We start from the raw sequence: 21519 nt of genomic DNA, 5'->3' as shown, positions 1-21519 counted from the left end.
TAATTCATTTATATGCGGTGCTGAGAATTGAACCCAGTGCCTCACACATACTAGGCAAGCGCTCTACCACTGAGCCACCATCCCAGCCCTCCTTGCTAAATTGTTGAAGGTAGCTTTGAACTTAGGATCCTTCTGCCTCAGCCTCCCAAATCAGTGGGATTATAGGTTTGCACCACCATGTCTGTCTTAACGTTTTCTTCTTATATCCCTCAACAAAGCTGTGTCAATTCCCTTGACTTTACAGGCTTTTGCCCAGAAGAAAAGATGTTTGGTTTTCACAAGCCAAAGATGTACCGAAGTATAGAAGGTTGCTGTATTTGCAGAGCTAAGTCCTCCAGTTCTCGATTCACTGATAGTAAACGTTATGAAAAGGACTTCCAGAGCTGTTTTGGGTAAGATCAGTTGATGTTTGTACCATTTTAAATAATTCAGATCATTTATATTCTAATCTAGGCTATTTAAGGTTCCTCTTCTTAAAATAAATGAAACAATACTGACAGTCTAATTTTTTTTCTTGAATATTTTTAATATTTAATTTTTAGTTCTCTGCGGACACAACATCTTTGTTTGTATGTGGTGCTGAGGATCGAACCCGGGCCACATGCATGCCAGGCGAGCGCGCTACAGCTTAAGCCACATCCCCAGCCCCTAATTTTTTTTTTCATATTACTAGGAGCTAACAACCAAATTGTGAGCCCCTTATAGTTCTAATTAGACAAACCCTTTTGTTATCTTCATGATATAAAGAGATTTTTAAAGATTATCTTTATTCTCTTATTAATAGTGGTTCTTAGTATTTCATACTGTAATCTAACTTAACAGAGGAAGATGATGAAAAAAATTTTATGCCCTGAAACCTGCTCAGGGTATGTATGGTTTTGTTTCATAATTATATTCTTCATTTATGGCAATAAACCTTTGCTTAATAAGATGAAACTATTTTTTTAAAAAATATTTTTTTTTAGTTCTAGATGGACACAGTACCTTTATTTATTTGTTTCTATTTTTATGTGGTGCCGGGGATGGAACCCAGTGCCCCACACGTTAGGCAAGTGCTCTACCACTGAGCCACAACCCTGGCCCCAATAAGATGAAACTTACTCTCCAACAAACACTGGATAAAAGTGTTTGTTATATTTCAATTTTTTTTAAGAAATATTTTTTTAGCTGTAGATGGACACAAGACATTTATTTTTATGTGGTGCTGAGGATTGAACCCAGCATCTCACACATGGAAGGCACATGCTCTATACCATTGAGCTACAACCCCAGCTCCTTTTATTTCAATTTTTGAGACATGGTCTCTACAAGTTGCTGAGGCTGACCTTGAATTCGTGATTCTCTCATCTCCGAGTTGCTGGGGTTACAGGTGTGTGCCACTGTACCTGGCTTAAAATGTTTAATGTTGAACCATTTCCCATATTCAAAATTAATTTGTTTTTGTGTTTACCATGCAGGAAGAATACAATAAATGAAAAGTTCCTTAGAGATACAGCTTAAAAATATTTGACAACTAGTCATAGATTTTTCTCCCTATACAGATTAAAAAATCACTTTAAAAAGTACAATACATCTTTTTTTTCTTGTGAAATTGGAACGTCATGATACATTGTTTTACTTAAAATGTGGCATTTTATTGCTTAATGCAATATCTACATATTTCAAGAATGACAGCATTGCTTAAAACCATGGTGATCAGGCTCTCTTCTAGATCGTAAATCTTACTATTTCATTTTAAAAATATTTAAAATTGTTACTGATTTTTTCTTATTTTTAAATTACCAAATTGGAGTATGTAGACTCGATTCATTGCCTCTAAAGAAGTTAATTATATTTCTGAAATATGTCTCTGAAACAAAGGGACTAGGCAATCTACAATGATTAGAAATTGCATCTATAATTCATAAATGAATTTTTTTTTCCAGGAGAAATGTATTTGTGTGTATCCTTTAAACTAAAGAGACTAATACAGGTTTTATTGTTTATCTTCAGATTGCATGAGACTCGTTCAGGAGACATCTGTAATGCCTGTGTTCTGCTTGTGAAAAGATGGAAGAAGTTACCAGCAGGTTCAAAAAAAAACTGGAATCATGTTAGTTCATCTGTTTTTATCAGTTATATCTCATAATTTAAAGTAACATTTCTTTCTAATTTAGGAAGTAATATGCCTAGGATGGCAAAGTTTGAAGAATAAAAAATAATACTACTTGCTGATCAGATATATAATCATTTACCATGTTGATATGTTTGGAACAGAATAGCCAGGTGTGGCATTTCATAAGGCAGTATCCAATTCACAGTGCATATTCACATATCTTTTTTTTTAAAGCTTTATTTTTATTTTTTTATATATATTTTTTAGTTTTAGGTGAATACAATATCTTTATTTTATTTTTATGTGGTGTTGAATCGAACCCAGTACCTCATGCATGCTAGGTGAATGCACTACCACTTGAGCCACATCCCCAGCCCCCATATTCACATATCTTAAGGCTTAACCCAGTACCCAGAGTTAGACATGGATTTTTTCTTTTAACTCTTAGAATAACATGTTTATTTGAATTCAGGTTGGTACTAATGAGCATATAGGTTTTAGAATAAAACCTGGGGTTTGGATCTTTTACCACTTACAGTAGTTGTGGACTTTAGGCAGGTTATATTTATTTACAAAGGGCAAAACATAATAGTTATCACACATAGCTAATGTGAGAACAATGAGATGGTATATAAAGTGAAGCATATAATAATCAGTTAGATTGAAGTTGTTATTAATCTATTTAAATCTAGTTGTTCAAACTGGAAATTTTAGCCCTTTTATTTTCCCATGTCACTAGAACTTTTTTTTTTGTGAGTGTGGTGCTGGGGATTGAACCCAGGGCCTTGTGCATGCGAGGCACATGCTATTACTCAAATATCTACCAACTGAGCTATATCCCCAACCCAGTTTTTTTAGTTTTTGATAAATTAGAACAACACAGTTAAATTTGTTTGGAGTCGCAGGGTCTGGCATACCCCAGGCAAGTGCTTTTTACTGTTGAGCTCCCCCTCAGCCCCAAGTCTTACTTAATATGATCTCTTTTCAGTTCCATGAAATTTCCACAAAGTATTGTTTTTAAGTAGACAACCATTTTTTCTTTATCTTTTCCTCTATTATCCTTAGTCTGTCTTTTGATGACAATGTTAGATTATTGTGATAGATTTTTTTTGGATCTGTTAACCTTTTCTTAAATAGTTCATCTGGAGAAGATTAAAATTCTGATTTTGAAGATGGCAACCTTTTTTGTGTGTGGGAGGTTACTAGGAATTGAACTCAGGGGGACTTGACCATTGAGTCCCCAGCGCTATTTTTTATTTTATTTATTTATTTTATTATTATTATTTTTTTTTTAAGAGAGAGAGAGAATTTTTAATATTTATTTTTTAGTTCTCGGCGGACACAACATCTTTGTTGGTATGTGGTGCTGAGGATCGAACCCGGGCAGCACGCATGCCAGGCGAGCGCGCTACCGCTTGAGCCACATCCCCAGCCCCTTTTTTATTTTATTTAGAGATAGGGTCTCACTGAGCTGCTTAGCGCCTCGATAAATTGCTGAGGCTGGCTTTGAACTCTTGATCCTCCTGCCTCCACCTCCCGAGCCGCTGGGATTATAGGTGTGTGCCACTGCGCACCACTCTTTTTTTTTTCTTTAAAACTTTGAACTTTTTAAGTTGTAGATGGACATAAATCTTTATTTAGTATTTTTTAAGTGATGCTGGGGATCGAATCCAGTGCCTTATGTTTGTTACACAAGTGGTCTACCACTGAGCCACAACCGCAGCCTGACAACCTTCCTTTTTACATACATATCTGCAAGTAGTAAATGTGAATGAACACACAAGAAATAGGACCATAGTAGAACCATCGTGGATAGATCAATGGCCAGGCTACATACGGGAGCATGTATTGCCTTTGCATAACTGACCTCAGGAATTCAACTATATAGTGAAAAGAACATGAAGAACAGATTTGAAGACCTTGATTTCAGTCTTGTCTCCTCTCTAATCACCTTGATTATTTATTCATTAGCTTAATGTAAAAAGGCAATATACATAATTTTCTTATTACCTTGATTTTCTTCAGACTAAAATTAGAGTAACAAAAAGAGCCCCCTTACTGCTTTGTGGTAGAATTAGAAATAAATGAAAGCTGTTTACATTGTTATACATCATCCTGTAGAATTGATTCTTGATTCTTCTTCACCTAGTTGGGTCATCTAGTAATGATTAACCCATAACATAAATCTATTAAATCTTTTTTTCCCATAGACCCTGTGATTATTTAAAAAAAAAAGAATTTAAAAACAAACACTCAATACATAAATAGTATTCTTTATATTGTGTGATGATTAAAGATTCTCATGAATCCTCAGAAACATTTTGTAAAACTCTGGTTCTCAAATAGGCATGGGTCTGAACCAAAGGGAACATATAACTCTTCAATGGTATTAAATATTCAGTGTTTTCTTCCAGGTGGTAGACGCAAGGGCAGGACCTAGTCTAAAGACTACTTTGAAACCAAAGAAAGTAAAAACTCTATCTGGAAACAGGATAAAAAGCAACCAGATCAGTAAACTGCAGAAGGAATTTAAACGTCACAGTAAGTTTGATACTTGAACATTGGTACTGAGAGTAATTTTTCAGTTTTTATTTTTTTGTTGGGGGTGGTATATCGTATGTGTGGACAATTTTTCCCCATATTTCTTAACTGACTTGGTAGAGATCTTTATTTTTATGAAATTTTAGATTTTGATCTTAAAAATACTTTACTAAGCCACTTCAGATTGTACTGCTTTGATGTCTCTTTATAAATATCTTAGTTTTCTAGAAGGTGCATTTCTATTTTATGTATTTGATTTTTATGCAAAAGGAAATTGAATTTAGGAGGTATGCAAAAAATATTTACCATATTTTACTGTATAATTGTTGTAGGTTTCCTGGTGGTACCAGGGATTGAACTCAGGGTCACTCAAAACCACTGAGCCACATCCCCAGCCCCGTTTTGTATTTTATTTAGAGACAGTGTCTCACTGAGTTGTTTAGTGCCTCGCTTTTGCTGAGGCTGGCTTTGAACTCATAATCATCCTGCCTCAGCCTCCTAAGCCACTGGGATTTTTTTTTTTTTTAAAAGAGAGAGAGAGAATTTTTTAATATTTATTTTTTAGTTTTTGGCGGACACAACATCTTTGTATGTGGTGCTGAGGATCAAACCCGGGCTGCACGCATGCCAGGCGAGCGTGCTACCGCTTGAGCCACATCCCCAGCCCAAGCCACTGGGATTATAGGTGTGTGCCACTGGCCTGTCTTGTTGCAGATTTTATGCCAATTTTTTTTTTAGAACAGTAGAGTGTGGGGGGCTTTTATTTGTAGCTCAGTGGTATAGAGTGCTTACCTAGCACGTGTGAGGTCCTGGGTTAGATCCTCAGCACCACATAAAAAAATAAGTACGGGCTGGGATTGTGGCTGAATGGTACAGTGCTTGCCTAGCATGTGTGAGGCACTGGGTTTGATCCCTAGCATCACATCAGCAAATTATTATTATTTTTTTTTTTTAAAGAAAGAGTGGGGGAGAGAGAGAGAGAGAGAGAGAGAGAGAATTTTTAATATTCATTTTTTAGTTCTCGGCAGACACAACATCTTTGTTGGTATGTGGTGCTGAGGATTGAACCCGGGCTGCACACATGCCAGGCGAGCGCGCTACCGCTTGAGCCACATCCCCAGCCCGAGAGGGAGAATTTTAATATTTATTTTTTAGTATTTGGTGGACACAACATCTTTGTCTGTATGTGGTGCTGAGGATCGAACCTGAGCCGCACGCATGCCAGGCGAGCGCGCTACCGCTTGAGCCACATCCCCAGCCCTGTGCAGCTCTTTTTTTAAAAAAAAAATTCTGTTATTACTCAAATATCATTTATTATTGAACTTCTTTAGTGCAAGAGAAGGATGCTTGGAATGCTTGTGAATATACATTAAAACTGAGTAGTCCAAATCAACAAAGATCATTTCTTTGACAGTTTATTGAACATTTTTCTAGTCTGAAAAAACTAAAAACATTAGTTCTTCAGGATTTGTGCATTATAGTTGAAATATTACACTTGAGAAAATTTTACAAAATTTGCAAAATATGGACTTAAAAAATCTGTGTCCAAAGATTCTGCCACTGTATTATTGGGTTTGTTATTTGATGGTGCTGTCCTCAGTGACACTTGTTTAGTACTGCAGCACTTATGAGCTTGTACAGACAATTCTAGGCTTGGCTTGCAGTGTCCACAAAGACAAATGTGCATCCATATGCCACTGGTGAATACTTTGCTGCTCTGTTTAATCTTTTAAGTGGCATGAAAAACAGGATTAATTATACCATGTGATGATTATGCAACAAAAGGTTATAAACCAATTTTTTGACTGAAAAATCAGAGTGCAACAATTATGCAGTAAAATATAGTAAGCCAGGCAAGGTACACAAGCCTTGTTCCCCCCTGGAAAATATCTGTTACTCACAAAATAACTGCTATTTGGGGATATTGAGGCAAAAAGATCACAAGTTCAAGGCCAGCCTGGGCAATTTAGTGAGATGCTGTCTCAAAATTAAAAGGATTGGGGGTGTGGATCAGTGATAGTGGGTCCCTGGGTTCAATCCCCAGTACTGCCTAAAAAGGTATGTAAATAATTAGTGGACAATCTGAGAGCAAAGCCTGGATTCCTAGAAAGTAATTTTAGAAATTATAACCCACAAATTGAGTAATGCCTGTCTCCAGACTCTTAGGTTGAAAGTCATCTGTGTTGGGGCTGGGATTGTGGCTCAGCGGCAGAGCACTCGCCTAGCACGCGCGGGACCTGGGTTCGATCCTCAGCACCACATAAAAATAAAGCATTGTGTTGTGTCCATCTACACCTAAAAAATAAATATTAAAAAAAAAGAAAGTCATCTGTGTTGTGTGTGAGATTACTATGAGTATCACGTCTGAGGGATGGTATTATGGTGGCATAACTGAAAGACAGTTAAGTTTAAACTAGGAAAAGTAGGGAGTGAGGGAGAACTAATTTTTGACCACTTTTGTTACACTTTATATCTCTATTATTTCCATTTTATTACTTAGGTTAGGAAGCACAGAGAGGCTATTTCTTGATCCAGGTCAGTTAGTAAGTGATTGAGGTGAGTTTGACTTACAGGTTTGTCTTAACTTCAAAGTCCTGTGCTCCAAAGGGCAACTGTTTTTCCCTGGTAGCATAACAAGTGCTTCAGTACTTGATCTTTCCAGATCATTCTTAGTAGAGAGTGTTATACACAGTCTTCCTTTAATTACTCTGATGATATATTTAATTTATGGTAGCTATTTTAATATATTAATAGTAAAACATTTAAGAAACATAACAGTATGTCTGTGTGTATGTGTTTTAATTATGTGTGTTCTTTTTTTTTTTTTTTTTTTTTAGAGAATTCTTTAATATTTATTTTTTAGTTTTCAGCTGACACAACATCTTTGTTTGTATGTGGTGCTGAGGATCGAACCCGGGTCGCATGCATGCCAAGCGAGCGTGCTACCGCTTGAGCCACATCCCCAGCCCATGTGTGTTCCTTTTTTTTTTTTAAACCAATTGTCATCTACCTTCCAAAAAAAAGAAGGTTTAATGTTGTTACCCTACATTCTGACTAGATGTTTTAATGAATATTTTGGAAATTGTAATATTCTATCACTTGAAGGCAGAGGAATTGATTATTCACATGTATATTCTTAGCTTTTTTCCTTTAGTAATAGACAAAGTAATGTTACTTTGATCTTACCTAAGGAAATATGTCCATTGCACCTTAAAGAGTTTTAAGATAAAACTGGACTGTGTAGTAGTTGGAAACTGAAAGTAAATCCCTTTGATAAATAAGGTGTGTGAATATTCACAACTCAAACTGAAATAGGTTTTTCTTAGGTATATTGTGAATTACTAGATCCTGTATACATCATAACAAGTTTGGAGACAGTACATCGTGTATGGTCTGTATACTCCCTTTAAAAAAAAAAAAGTATTGGGGATTGAACCCAGAGGCACTTCCACTGAGTACGTCTCTACCCCTTTTTAAAGACAGGATCCCACAACTTTCAGTCCTCCTGCCTCAAACTTTCAATCCTCCTGCCTCAGCCTCCTGAGTCTCCGGGATTACAGGTGTGTGCCACCATGCCCAGAAAAACATTGTTATGTGGTGTACTGGAAAGGCATTGGTCCTAGAGCTTAAAGATTTGGGCATTTTGCCCCATATCTGTAATCCTATAATTTGGGATGCTGAAGTAGGAGGATTGCAAGTTTGAGGTCAGCCTCAGTAACTTAGTGAGACCCTTTAAATTTAAAGCAATTTAGTGAGACCCTTTCTCAAAATAAAAAATAAAATTAGAAAAAAAAAGGGCTGGGAGCAGTTTAAGAGGCTGAGGTAGGAGGATCATAAGTTGAAAGCCAGCCTCAGCAATTTAGTCAGCCCCTAAGAAACTCAGTAACACCTTGTCTCTAAATAAAATATAAAAAGGGCTAGGGATGTGATTCTGTGGTTGAGTGCCCTTGGGTTCAATCCTTGAAGGTCTGGGGATGTGGTTCAATGGTAAAGTACCCCTGAGTTCAATCTGCAGTACCAACTGAAAAGAAATTACAGTTCTTATCATTAAGCAATGGCTTACTTTGGAGTCAATTAACAGTTATCTACAATATTCTAATTGGAGAAATGGGGATAATTGCATTAAAAAAGGGTTTTGTAAGACACACAGTCTTAGCTTCCTTCTTTTGTGGTGCTGGGGATTTGAACCAAGGGCCTTGTGCATATGAGGCAAGCACTCTACCAACTGAGCTATATCTCCAGCCCATTCACTATCTTTTATTATTTATTTATTTTTGGTATGGTGGATTGAACCGGGGGGTGCTTTAACATTAAACTACATCCCCACTTTTTATTTTGGGACAGTGTCTTGCTAATTTGCTGAGGCTGACTTGCAATTCTCAGAACTTGCAGTTTTCTGACTCTGTTCCTGTGTTGTTGGGATTTACAGGCATATGCCTGAGTAACACCTGACTTGGCTATTTTTTGGGAGGGTAGGGTACTAGATTGAATTCATAGGCGCTTAACCACTGAATCACATCCCTAACCTTTTTTTTTTTTTTTAATGAATTTTTAAAAATATTTTTTAGTTGTCAATGGACTTTTATTTTTTTATTTACTTATATGTGGTGCTGAGCATTGAACCCAGTGCCTCACACTCTACCATTGTGCACAATCCCAGTACCCTCAGCCCTTTTCATTTATTTATTTATTTTTAAATTTTGAGTCAGGGCTTTCTGTGGTCCTGACTCTGGTTTTTAACTTTGTGATCCTTGTCCATCAGCCTCTTGTTTAAAAAAATATATATAATTTTACTTGTAGATGGACATAATGCCTTTATTTATCTGTCTATTTATGTGTGTGTGTGTGTGTGTGTGTGTGTGTGTGTGTGTGTGTGTGTATGTATAAATAATTTATGGTGCTGGGGATCCGAACCCAGTGCTTAATGCATGCTAGATAAGCGCTCTACCATGAGCCACAGTCCCATCCCTTCGATCAGCCTCTTTGAGCCACTGGGATTATAGGCTTGCCACCACTATGCCTGGCTCGCTATTCTTTTTATGGCATCGTTTTCAAAATCTACACTGATTTATGATTGTGATAGAATAAATGTTCCCTAAAAAGTCTTTGGAGGTCCTATTTTAGTAAAAGCATATTTGAGCTAAATCAGTTTCTCAGTTTCTGTAGCACATAGTGGCTTTCCATATTACCTTTACCTATCTTATGCTTTTTTTTTTCTTTTTTTTTTTTTTTTTTTGGAGACAGGGTCTCAGTGTGTTGCTAAGGCTGGCCTTGAGCTCAGATCTTTCAACCTCAGCCTCCTGAGCAGCTGGGTTTATACAGGTGTATACCACTATTCCCAGCTAACCTCATGTTACCTTAATCACTCCTTTGTACCTTTTTAAATCTTACCTAATTTTAAAGACTTTTAAGATTGCAGTTATTTGAAGAATTTCCAGATTTACATTCTAGAAGAATTCTTCATTGTGTCAAATGTACTTCCCAGAGTTTGAGATTAAACCATAAGACATGGTTTCTATAGGTTAAAGAAAACAGGGTAATCCGGCCTACGTGGTGCATACATGTAGATAGCCTCAGAGGTTGAGAGGTAGGAGGTAGGAGGATTGCAGGTTCAGCAGTTTAGCGAGGCCCTAAGCAATTTAGGGTCTATCTCAAAATTTAAAAAAATAAAAATGGCAAATAACTGGATTTTCAAATGCTTTGAAGATGTTAAGCACTTCCTAGGACAGTGAGCTTTCCTCAGTAGTGTAGAGCTGACTACTAAGGTTAATTATGTGGAAAGTTTTTTAAAAATATTTTTTTAGATGTGGTTAGACACAATACCTTTATTTTACACAACATCTTTATTTTTATGTGGTGTAGAGGATCGAATCCAGGGCCTCACACCTACAAGGCAGGCACTCTACCACTGAGCCCCAGCCCCAGCCCACCTTTATTTTTATTTATTTTTATGTGGTGCTGATGATCAAACCCAGGGACTTGCTAGGCTGGTGCTCAAGAACTGAGCCACAACCCCAGCCCCATATTTGGAAAGTTTTTATTCTCCTGTACTTATTCCTTTGAAGCCTTCTGTCTTTAAGGATTTTGTTAGTTTTTTTTTTTTTTTATGACCTTGAATGCTATTTACACTGGAAATAAATTAATGTATTAAAAACACTCATGGTATTTTTTAGATACATAATCTTATGCTATTTTATGTAAATGCTTATTAATACAAACTTGTGAGCTCTTTAGTCTCCTTTATTTTTCACTCATGTAGCATATAACAGGGTTTTGTACTTAATAAATGCTTAATAAATATTTGATTGGTTTTATGAATTATAGAATTATTCTGTTCATTTGTCCTGGGAGCAGGGAGTTTTTAGTTTAAAGGTTGCGTTAAATTCCACTCTTTATTATGATATTGGCTGTGATATAGCAGAACCTTTTGTCATAGTGAGTATCAAACAAAAGATTTTGTCATAGTGAGTATCAAACAAAAGATTTGTTTTCTGGCATGTTTATGTGACGACTTTTGAGGGCAAAAATATTGGTCAGGTTTAGTTCTGCATCTAATAAATTGCCTTTATTCCTTAGAAAATCAGGATCTATTGGTTTTCCCTAATAGGTAAAGTGTTTTTCTGTAGCTGATTTCTTTCTTCCTTCTTTATTTTTCCTCTTTCCTTTCCTTTCCTTTCTCCTATTCTTCCAGGACTTAACAGTAGGGTTTTTTTTTTTTGTTTTTTGTTGTTGTTATTGTTATAGTCTCAGAGCATCATTTGTTTTCACTGTGTTCAGATTTGGTAATTTCTGTTATTTCTTCTGTTAACTGTTTAGGTTTCTTTGTTCTCTCTGTTGTTGAGCCTGTTTACTGAGCCTATCCCTTGCCACTATGCACAAGGGATTGAGCCCAGAGGAATTCTGTCTGTGAGCCACATCCCCAAACATTCCTCCTGCCTCAGCCTCCACAGTACTAGGGTTATAGGTATGTGCCATTGGCCTGGCTTATGTTTTCATTTGTTTTAAACATTTTCATGATTGCTTATTGAAGTGTTTTTTCTTATGGTTGCTTTAAAATCTTCATTAGAAGCCAGGTGCAGAGGTGCATGACTGTAATCCCAGCGGCTGGGGAGGCTGAGGCAGAAGGATCATGAGTTCAAACCCAGTCTCAGCAAAATCGAGGCTGCTAAGCAAGTCAGTGAGATCCTGTCTCAAAATATGAAATAGTTTGGGGATGTGGCTCCAGTTACCCTGAGTTCAATCCCTGCTCCCCCCGCCCCAGAGGAGTGGGAATCTTCATCAGATAATTCTAACATCTATCTTTTTGGCGTGTCTTTTCATTTGGTTGGAATCTTTGTGGGTTTTGGTATGATGTGATTTTTGGTTGAATCTTGGACATTTTTGGCTTATATTGTTAGACTTTGGATCTTATTTAAATTTTACCTTTTTTGGACACTTGCATCAGGGCAAGGGGGATGGGATGCTATCACCATGTTATTGCTACTTTTTTTAGAAGTCAGATCCCTCAGTCACCATTGACAGGTGAGGGCAAAGATTCCTTGTTATTAGTGTGGGGAAGCGAAGCAGGATTTGTAGGACTTTCACATGGTAAGGTAGCTTTTTTCTTAGTGAAAGTCCTGGCTTTTCACTGGGCTTCCTCTGGCACCTGGTGGAGATATTGGTGCCTCAAAGCAATTTAATGAAGGTGGAAATCTAGGTTCCCTGCTTACTCTTTGCTTGGAGTGGTGGGCAGTGGCCACCAGTGTGCTGCTGGAGATAATCATTATTGTCTAATAAAAGAAAACTGTCTTAATTGCGTTTTTTCTGGTCCTTTGACTAGAGAGAGCTGGCTTTTATTGAACCCTGTGTTTTTTTTTGGCGTGGGGGGCGGTCGGGGAGTCATCTATGCACTTTGTTGTTTTTGGTTTGCTGAAGCTTCACTTCCAAATTTGAGGTGAAAAGAAAATCCAGTAAAAGTAGGTAATTCATGACTGCGTCATTCATTCCTTGGGCCCCAAGCTGCATATATGGTCATCACCTTTCAGAGTTTTAGGTTAGTTTTATATGTAATGCACAGGTTTTTACTTCTATAAGCAGGAGGAACAGAGAAAAATATATGCATTCCATCTTCTTGGAAGCAGACATTCTCTTAAAAATTATTGCAGTGCAAACATCTTTAAATATCAGTAGTGTAAAAAATAAGTCTTTTTTTTTTAACCTTCCTTTTGCCAATTTATTCAGTCTTAAGTCTCTGTTATGTCCCTGATTTAGAATTTCTTGATTGTATGATAGTGTGAAAACAATATGCATTTAATAAAAGCATTACTTCAGATTTTGAATTTGAATCTTTCTCAAGCTAGCTATGTATATAGTATGATTCCCTTAAAATGCTGGGCAGCCACAGCAAACAGTAGCTTCCAATCAGCTATACAGTCAAGCGGGAAACAGCTATGTTTAGTAGGCTAAGGTGTATTGAATACATTTTTTTTTTTAAAAGAGAGAGTGAGAGAGAGGAGAGAGAGAGAGAGAATTCTTAATATTTATTTTTTAGTTCTCAGCGGACACAACATCTTTGTTGGTTGTGGTGCTGAGGATCGAACCCGGGCCGCACGCATACCAGGCGAGCGTGCTACCGCTTGAGCCACATCCCCAGCCCTTGAATACATTTTTAAAAAAATATTTATTTTTTAGTTTTAGGTGGACACAATATCTTTATTTTACATTTATGTGGTGCTGAGAATCGAACCCAGGGTCTCATGCTGCTAGGCAAGCACTCTACCACTGAGCCACAATCCCAGCCCCTTGAACACATTTTTTAAAAAAAATATTTTTTTAGTTGTAGATGAACACAATATCTTTATATGTGGTGCTGAGGATGAAACACAGTACCTCACATATGCAAGGCAAGCACTGTACCCTGGAGCTACAGCCCCACCCCAATCACATTTTGTATTTAGCATTACTTACAGTGGTCCTGTTTGTAACTAACACAATTTGAAGTTGAACAGCATCACTAGTTGCATTTACATGTAATGAAATTAACTGTTTTTTCTCTTTATTGCAGATTCTGATGCTCACAGTACCACCTCAAGTGCCTCCCCAGCTCAATCTCCTTGTTATAGTAACCAGTCAGATGATGGCTCAGATACAGAAATGGCTTCTGGCTCTAATAGAACACCAGTTTTTTCCTTTTTAGATCTTACTTACTGGAAAAGGTAAATGCAACAGAAAATCTCTTTTCTTTTTTCTTTCTTTTCTTTTTTTAATATTTATTTATTTATTTTTAGTTTTCGGCAGACACAACATCTTTGTTTGTATGTGGTGCTGAGGATCGAACCCGGGCCGCACGCATGCCAGGCAAGCGCGCTACCGCTTGAGCCACATCCCCAGCCCCAATACCTTTTTTTTTTAAACATTTTTTTTTTAATATTTATTTTTTAGTTATCGGCGGACACAACATCTTTTGTTTGTATGTGGTGCTGAGGATCGAACTTGGGCGGCACGCATGCCAGGCTAGCACGCTACCGCTTGAGCCACATCCCCCAGCCTAATACCTTTGTTTTATTTATTTATTTTTATGTAGTGCTGAGGATTCAACCCAGGACATCGCACATGCCAGACGAGCATTTTACTGCTGAGCCACAACCCCAGCCCCATATTGTCTTTGATTGCTAAAAAAGGAAGACTTGGGCTGGGGTTGTGGCTCAGTTGTAGAGTGCTCCCTTAGCACATGAGAGACTCTGGGTTCGATCCTCGGCACCACATTAAAAAAAAAATAAATGAAACAAAAGTATTGTGTCCAACTATAATTAAAAATAAATATTTTTTTTTAAAAGGAAGACTTAAAAATGAAGAACCTGATATGTATCTAACATAAAAGCCAATACAACTATATAATAAACGGGAATCCCAAAGATGAGAGTAGAAGATTGGAGATGTAGCTCAGTGGTACAGCACTTGCCTAGTGTGTGAAGTCATGAATTTGATCCCCAGCATTGGAGGGTGGAAGGGGGAAGACAAGAAATAAATAGGATAGAAAGGTGATATACAGAGGAGAGAATTAGTAGGTTTTCAAAAAGGTTCTTATGAAAAAAATTAACTGGAGATGAAGTGCATCAAGAAAAAGAACATACACAGCAATTTTAGGGAAGAAAAAAGATGCTTAGATGAAGTAGAAATTTAAAAGATTAAAAGTAATTATGAACAACTTTGCCAATAAATCAAACTTTTGTAATGTGGACACATTACTAGAAAAATCTAACCAAGTCTGTCTCAAGAAAAACTTGAATTTTCTTTTAATAAACATTGATTCAGTGGTCAAGTCTCCTCCCAAGCCGATAGCGGTGACACATGCCTATGATCCCATTGGCTTGGGAGGCCAAGGCAGGAAGAGCACAAGTTCAAATCAGCCTCGGCAACTTACTGTGATACTGTCCCCCCTCCACCCCCACCCCACCTCCTGCCCGCCATCCCCCACCAAAAAAAAAAAGCCGTAGGTGGGGGTTTGCTGGGATTTGGCTCAGTGAATAAGTGTTCCTAGGTTCAATTAAGACAGAGGGAGAGACTTCCCTCAAAGAAATCCTGGGCCCTGAGTGGCAAGTTCTACTAAACAATCAAATGATTGTAATCTTGTACTGACTTTTCCAGTCTGTGGATATGGGTAGAAGAAAGCATAAGCCTCAAACTTTTATAAAGCCAATATAACTTTGATACCATAAATTACCAGACTACATATATTTTGGGGATGTAAAAGAAAATCAACAAATATAACTTACATTAACAGTTTCTGAATGAGGGAGGGTGTCATTTTAGTGGCACAGAGAAGGTTTTGACAAATGCAAACATTTCTTTAAAATTTTTTAAAATATTTATTTATTTTTTAGTTTTCGGCAGACACAACATCTTTGTATGTGGTGCTGAGGATTGAACCCGGGCCGCACACATGCCAGGCGAGCGTGCTACCACTTGAGCCACATCCCCAGCCCTATTTCTTTAAATTTTAAAACAAAGCATAAAACAGGCATAGAAGAGAACTCAGTTACCTAGATAATGGGTATATTAAACAAAGTACAGCCAACATCATACTTAATTGTGATAAAATGAAAGCATTTTCTCTTCAGATTAGGAATAAATCAAGGAATGTTTACTGTCACAGGAGGTTAGCAAATTCAGTAGCTATGGATGATGTGATTGTTGGTTAGTGGTAGTAACAGTAGTGACAGCAGTAGTAAACACTTGGAACAGTGCTTTATAGGTGGTTTGCATATATTATATCATTTAATCCTTAAAACAGTTGTAGGATGCATTTTATGGAAACAGGTAGAAAGGAAGTAATTTATTTAAGGTTACCCATTACTGTGTGTTTGACTTACATCAAACAGAATTTAAGCCAAGGCAGTTTTGTGTTAGAATATCATTAGAAAATATTTTTTAAAACCTAGTAGTAAATAAATAAATAAAGGGTTCTATATTTCCCACTAGGTTTTAGAACCCTTTATGTAGAAAATATCTAAAAATCATATACATTATTGAATAACATTTTATTTATTTTAAAAAATTTTTTTTAGTTGGTGATAGATCTGTATTATTTATATGTGGTGCTGAGAATCGAACCCATTGCCTCACACATGCCAGGCAAATGTGGTATTGCTGAACTCCAGCCCCAACCCCTGAATAACATTTTAAATAACTAACGAGGCATACCACATTCATGGTTTTAGTAAAACTGAGAGGATGTGGTTTTGTAGCCTGCATGAGTCCCTGGGTTCAATTTCTAGTAGAAGGAAGGAAGGAAGAGGACATCTAATACATCTGCCAAAGGATTAGTTCGTTGAATACATAAACAACTCCTGTGAAAGGAAGTATAAGACAAACGAACAGAAAACTGGGCACAGGCCTTGGTATTAAACAAATGAAATAGCTCATTAAATGAAAACATGTTAAAAAATTTGATAATCAAGGAAATATAAATTAAAATTGCATTTTCTACCCATTATTGTTAAAAATAGAATAAAATCTGTTGTCAAATGTTGAAGAATTGAAATGTTGGTTATGGTATAAATAGTTCTAACCACATTGATTAATAAATTGGCATTTTTGAGTAAACGTGAAGATAATCCCATTCCTATATCCTAGCAACATGACCTAGAAAACTTTATATACCCTGGCAAGTACAGCAGTATTTGTAATAGCAAAGAGTGGTAAATAAAACTTGTATATTCACATGTTGGAATATTATACCTAAATTATTTTAAGTCCCCTAACTACATGTGAATCTCAGTTACTCTATGTTGAGCAAAAACTTGGAGAATACGTTGTGTGGGTGGGTGGGGGTTGTTTTTGTGGTACTGGGGATTGAACCCAGGGATTTTATATTACTGAGTGAACGCTGAATTTTCTATCCATCTCTTTCAGTCTCTCAAGTCATTGAAGGTTATTGGCATGTGTCACTATACCTGGCATGTGCATGTGTTTTTATGATGAGTTGTTGAGCAATATGTTAAAAGATGCAAACAGATAGCAAAACCATGAAGTGTAAAGAAAAAACGGAATAATAAACTACAAATTAAGGCAGGAGAGAATAAAATGGGAGTTAGGTATGACTGGAAAATGTCATACAGGTGAATTCATAGGAATTGATGTAACATTCTTGTAATATGTGATGGACTGATTTTTGTTGTCTTTAAAAATTAAAAAAAAATTATTGGTATTAGAGATTGAACCCAGTGGTATTTAGCAACTGAGCCACATATTCAGCCATTTTAATTTTTTATTTTGAGACAAGGTCTTGCTTAGTTGCTTAGGACCTTGTTCAATTACTGGGCTGTCCTTGAACTTGGGATCCTCCTGCCTTAGCCTCCTGAGCACCTGTGATTACAGGCACGCACCACCACACCCTGCAGTTGTCCTTTTTGGATGCCTTTATGTATATTTGATAATGCATATATGGTTTTTTAGTATTTAACTGAAATAAAATCACAAGCTCTATCAGCTTGTTTGGGGTGGATGGTTTTCTTCAAGAAATAGTGATACTTGGCTGTGGATGTGGCTCAAGTGGTAGTGTGCTCGCCTGGCATGCGTGCGACCTGGGTTCGATCCTCAACACCACATACAAATAAAGATGTTGTGTCTGCCAAAAATTAAAAAAATAAATATTAAAATTCATTCTCTCTCTCTAAAAAAAAAGAAAGTAGTGATATCTGGTGCAGTAGTGTGTCTCTATAATCCAAGAGACTCAGGAGGCTGAAACTTAGTGAGACCCTAAGCAACTTAGTGAGACCACGTCTCAAAAAAATATATATTAAAAAGACTGGGGATGTGGCTCAGTGGCTGAGAAGCCCTGTGTTCTATTCCTGGCACCCCACCCCACCCCATCCCACACCAAAAATGTTGATATTTGGAGGAAACAGTTAACAACTTTAATAGCAGTTGCTATCTTTCAGAATGACTTCTTCCTCCATCCTTGAGAAAAATTTTCATTGTGGAATTTAAAGAGACTTGAGTAATTCCCATTCTTTAGCTATTGGGGTAACTCTAGGAGCCCTTTCATTGGGAATGTAAGAAGATTATCAAAGTACAGCCTTTTGGTCATGTTGGGCTGGTTATTACATGAGGAGTAAAGTTTTTTGTATGCTTTTGGTATTCTATTCTGCTTTATTAATATTTCTCCATTTTTTTCTTTCAGACAGAAAATTTGTTGTGGGATTATCTATAAAGGCCGTTTTGGAGAAGTCCTCATTGACACACATCTATTCAAGCCTTGCTGCAGCAATAAGAAGACAGCTGCAGAGAAGCCAGAGGAGCAGGGGCCCGAACCTCTGCCCATCTCCACTCAGGAGTGGTGACTGAGGTTTATGTAGAAGGGGAACAAAAATGATTTAAATTTTGAAAAGACCACAAAGCAACAAACTGACCTTACTATTTTTAACTTGGATACCTGCTATTCTGCCAAAAGACAATTTTCTAGAATAGTTTTGAATGGGTTATTTTTTCCTCCAGTCCCATAAACTTTGAAGCCAGTGTCTAGCTTACTAAAAGAAAAAAGAAGTGTACATAATATTTAAGATGCTGAGTATTTCATAGGAAAGCTGAATGCTGCTGTAAAGTGCTCTTTAAGTCTTTTTTTTTTTTTTAATAATCCCCTTCTAATGAATTAAATTAGGGGAATTTCAGGGGACACAGATGGGATTTGTTGTATGATAAACCATATGTAGTTTTTAGTCTTTCTATATTGAGAAGCAGTGGTTGGGGCATTTTTTAAAGATGGCTGGCTACACTTGTTTTCCCTCATGTTAGTAGATTTGTCATAACTCAATAACATGTCTTGCCCCTAGAGGTAGTTGTTAATAATTTTGATATAATTGAGTCTCTCCAACTTTCTGATGAATCAAACCTGTACTACTGATGCTTATTAAGCAGGACAGACTGAGCTTTTTGGTGCAAATACCTTGACGGAGGAAGTAATTTCTAATTATAAAGAGAAGCTTGACTGTATGTGTTGCATCCTGTGTCACCTTCCTTCAAATTAATATTTGTTAAAGATTTTAATTTATGTGAAACTTTTCAAGCAGAATGAAATCTCCTCTTGGAGAAGAGGTGAGTAGGTAGGATAGATGAGATCTTATATGAATAGTACCAAAGCATTACCACACCGTGGAAAACACACTCTTAAAAATGTTAAACTATGTGCAAGTCTTCAGGATGGCACAAAGCAAAGGTTAATGCTTCTTGGGCACGTTGCTTGTCGGGCTTGCCCGAGTGTGTAAATAATTGACTTTATTTGTGTTAAATGACTGGTGACTTCATTGAAATCTTCACAATTCAGTTTTAGCTCTGGATTACTTCAGTTGACCTTTGTGAAGGTTCTATCTGCATAGAGTAGGTGTTTGACTTGTTTTAACCTGTTGGGGTTTTGGGTTTTTTTTTTTCACTATTTAAAAGTAAAATTTACTAAGGGGAAAGGTGGGTTCATGCTAAGGGGGTTAGTGTTGGTTTGGCTTCTTCTATAGTCAGGCTTTCTGAACATTGAGATAATGCTGAAACTGGAGCTTTTAATTCTAAAATCCTTATTAAAAGCCTCTTATTGAACCCAAACCAAAGTATTCTTATTGCTTCTTTTCTAAAAATTCAGGAAAAATAGCACCAGTTCAAACTTTCCATACATGAGGGAGGCAAATATTTGCCTGCCTTGTAATAACATGACTCAGTGCTTATTTTTAAAACTGGATTATAAAAGTTGGATAGCATCACAGTAAGGAGTGAGCCACTTTTTATGGGTACCCTATAGTTTTATAGTTCTTAATCTAAACTTATTTTTCTTCCTTTTGAGAAAATACCTACATGCTACAAGCCACCATATGCACAGACTACACAGTGAGTTGGGTCGGCTCTCCCATAGCCTTTGAGGTGTATTACAAGAGTCCAGCCATTATCATTCTCCTGAGTTATTTTGAAATGGTTTTTTTTTTTTTTTGTACATTTTGGCTGCAGTATTGGTGGTAGAATATACTATAATATGGATCATCTCTACTTCTGTATTTATTTATTTATTACTAGACCTCAACCACAGTCTTCTTTTTCCCCTTCCACCTTTCTTTGCCTGTAGGATGTACTGTATGTAGTCATGCACTTTGTATTAATATATTAGAAATCTACAGATCTGTTTTGTACTTTTTATACTGTTGGATACTTATAATCAAAACTTTTACTAGGTTATTGAATAAATTTAGTCTTATTAGAAAATAAAAGGAGATGTTTTGTGGCTTTGTGTTACAAGGTCTTTGGTCAGAATAATGTTTTTGTTCTTCACAGGTATTCCATTTAAGTTTATGGTATGGTAACAAAGACATGAGGCAGGAAAATTTTCTTTATTCCCACCTACCTCTACTCCTACCTCTTATTATTACCCATTTGAGCAATACAGTTTAGAGGGGTTTGTGTGTGTGTGTTTGGGGTTTTTTTTTGAGACGGGGTGACACAAAGTTGCTTCTGGCTGGCTTCAACGTTACCTTCAACATACTTTTTCCTTAATAACCGCCCCCCCCAGTTTCTTTACAGAATTATGAAGTATCCTAAGAGGTATAATCCACATCAGTTCTCAGATTGTTTTATTTTCTGGGGAAGATTGATTTTACAGGCCAAACTTTTTATAGTATTGTTGAAGTTTAATGTGTGGATGTGTGTAGGGATTGAATCTAGGGCCTCCCTCATACATGCTAGACAAGCACTCTACCACTGAGCCCCCTGCTTCCAAGCCCTATTGAAAAGTTTCAATTTTTCTTTGAAATAATTCAGATGGTTTTGCTGGCACCTATTGTAGTTACTTTGAAGTTATGGAGTTAACTTCAAATAGTAGAAAGGTGACAGTATCTGTATAATCAATTGCTGTATAACAATTACCACAAACTTATCGACTTACAGCAAAATTTGTGCTAGGCGCCATCACGTCTGCGCGTAATTCCATCAACTCAGGAGGTTGAGGCAGGAAGAGTGTAAGTTTAAGGACAGCCTCAGAAGGTCCCTGGTATTGTTAAAACTGAACACCTCCCACCCCTTCCCAGTCTCTGATGGTGACCCCCTACCCCCGCATACTGGGGGTTGAACCCAGATGCTCTACTGCTAAGTGACACCCTAGTTCTTTTTTTATATTTTGAGTCAGGGTCTTGCTAAATTGCCCACTCTAGCTTCTGCATCAGCTTTCCCAGAAGTTGGGATTACAGGTGAGCACAGGGCTGTGCCTTTTTTTTATAAGTACCAAGTGCATTCTTGACTTTTAGCTACTTCTAAACCATTCCATGCTGTTCATACTGCCCTTGCTACCTCAAAGTTTACTGGTGGCTTCATAGGAAATTCCAAAGCCCTCATCTTATTTTTTCAGGCTTTTCACAGCAATTGATGTGATCAGT

The 21519-nt window shown here is 36.9% G+C and overlaps 1 protein-coding gene across 1 annotated transcript in view; it reads left to right on the top strand.

Moving 5' to 3' along the window:
* Positions 1-20354, top strand: part of SINHCAF (SIN3-HDAC complex associated factor) — a 35744-nt gene extending 15390 nt beyond the window's left edge. Inside the window, exons 2-6 of the mRNA XM_081310885.1 lie at positions 245-392; positions 1993-2092; positions 4510-4636; positions 13680-13830; positions 18300-20354. Coding sequence (XP_081167011.1) covers positions 265-392; positions 1993-2092; positions 4510-4636; positions 13680-13830; positions 18300-18459 — 666 coding nt within the window. The 5' untranslated portion in view covers positions 245-264 and the 3' untranslated portion in view covers positions 18460-20354. The remainder of the gene's footprint in view (positions 1-244; positions 393-1992; positions 2093-4509; positions 4637-13679; positions 13831-18299) is intronic.
* Positions 20355-21519: the final 1165 nt, after the last annotated feature.

Source organism: Spermophilus citellus, assembly GCF_964194105.1.
Source record: "Spermophilus citellus genome assembly, chromosome: 10".
NCBI lineage: Eukaryota > Metazoa > Chordata > Mammalia > Rodentia > Sciuridae > Spermophilus > Spermophilus citellus.
Note: the sequence above shows the minus strand (reverse complement) of the source record. Positions and strands in the feature narration are given on the sequence as shown.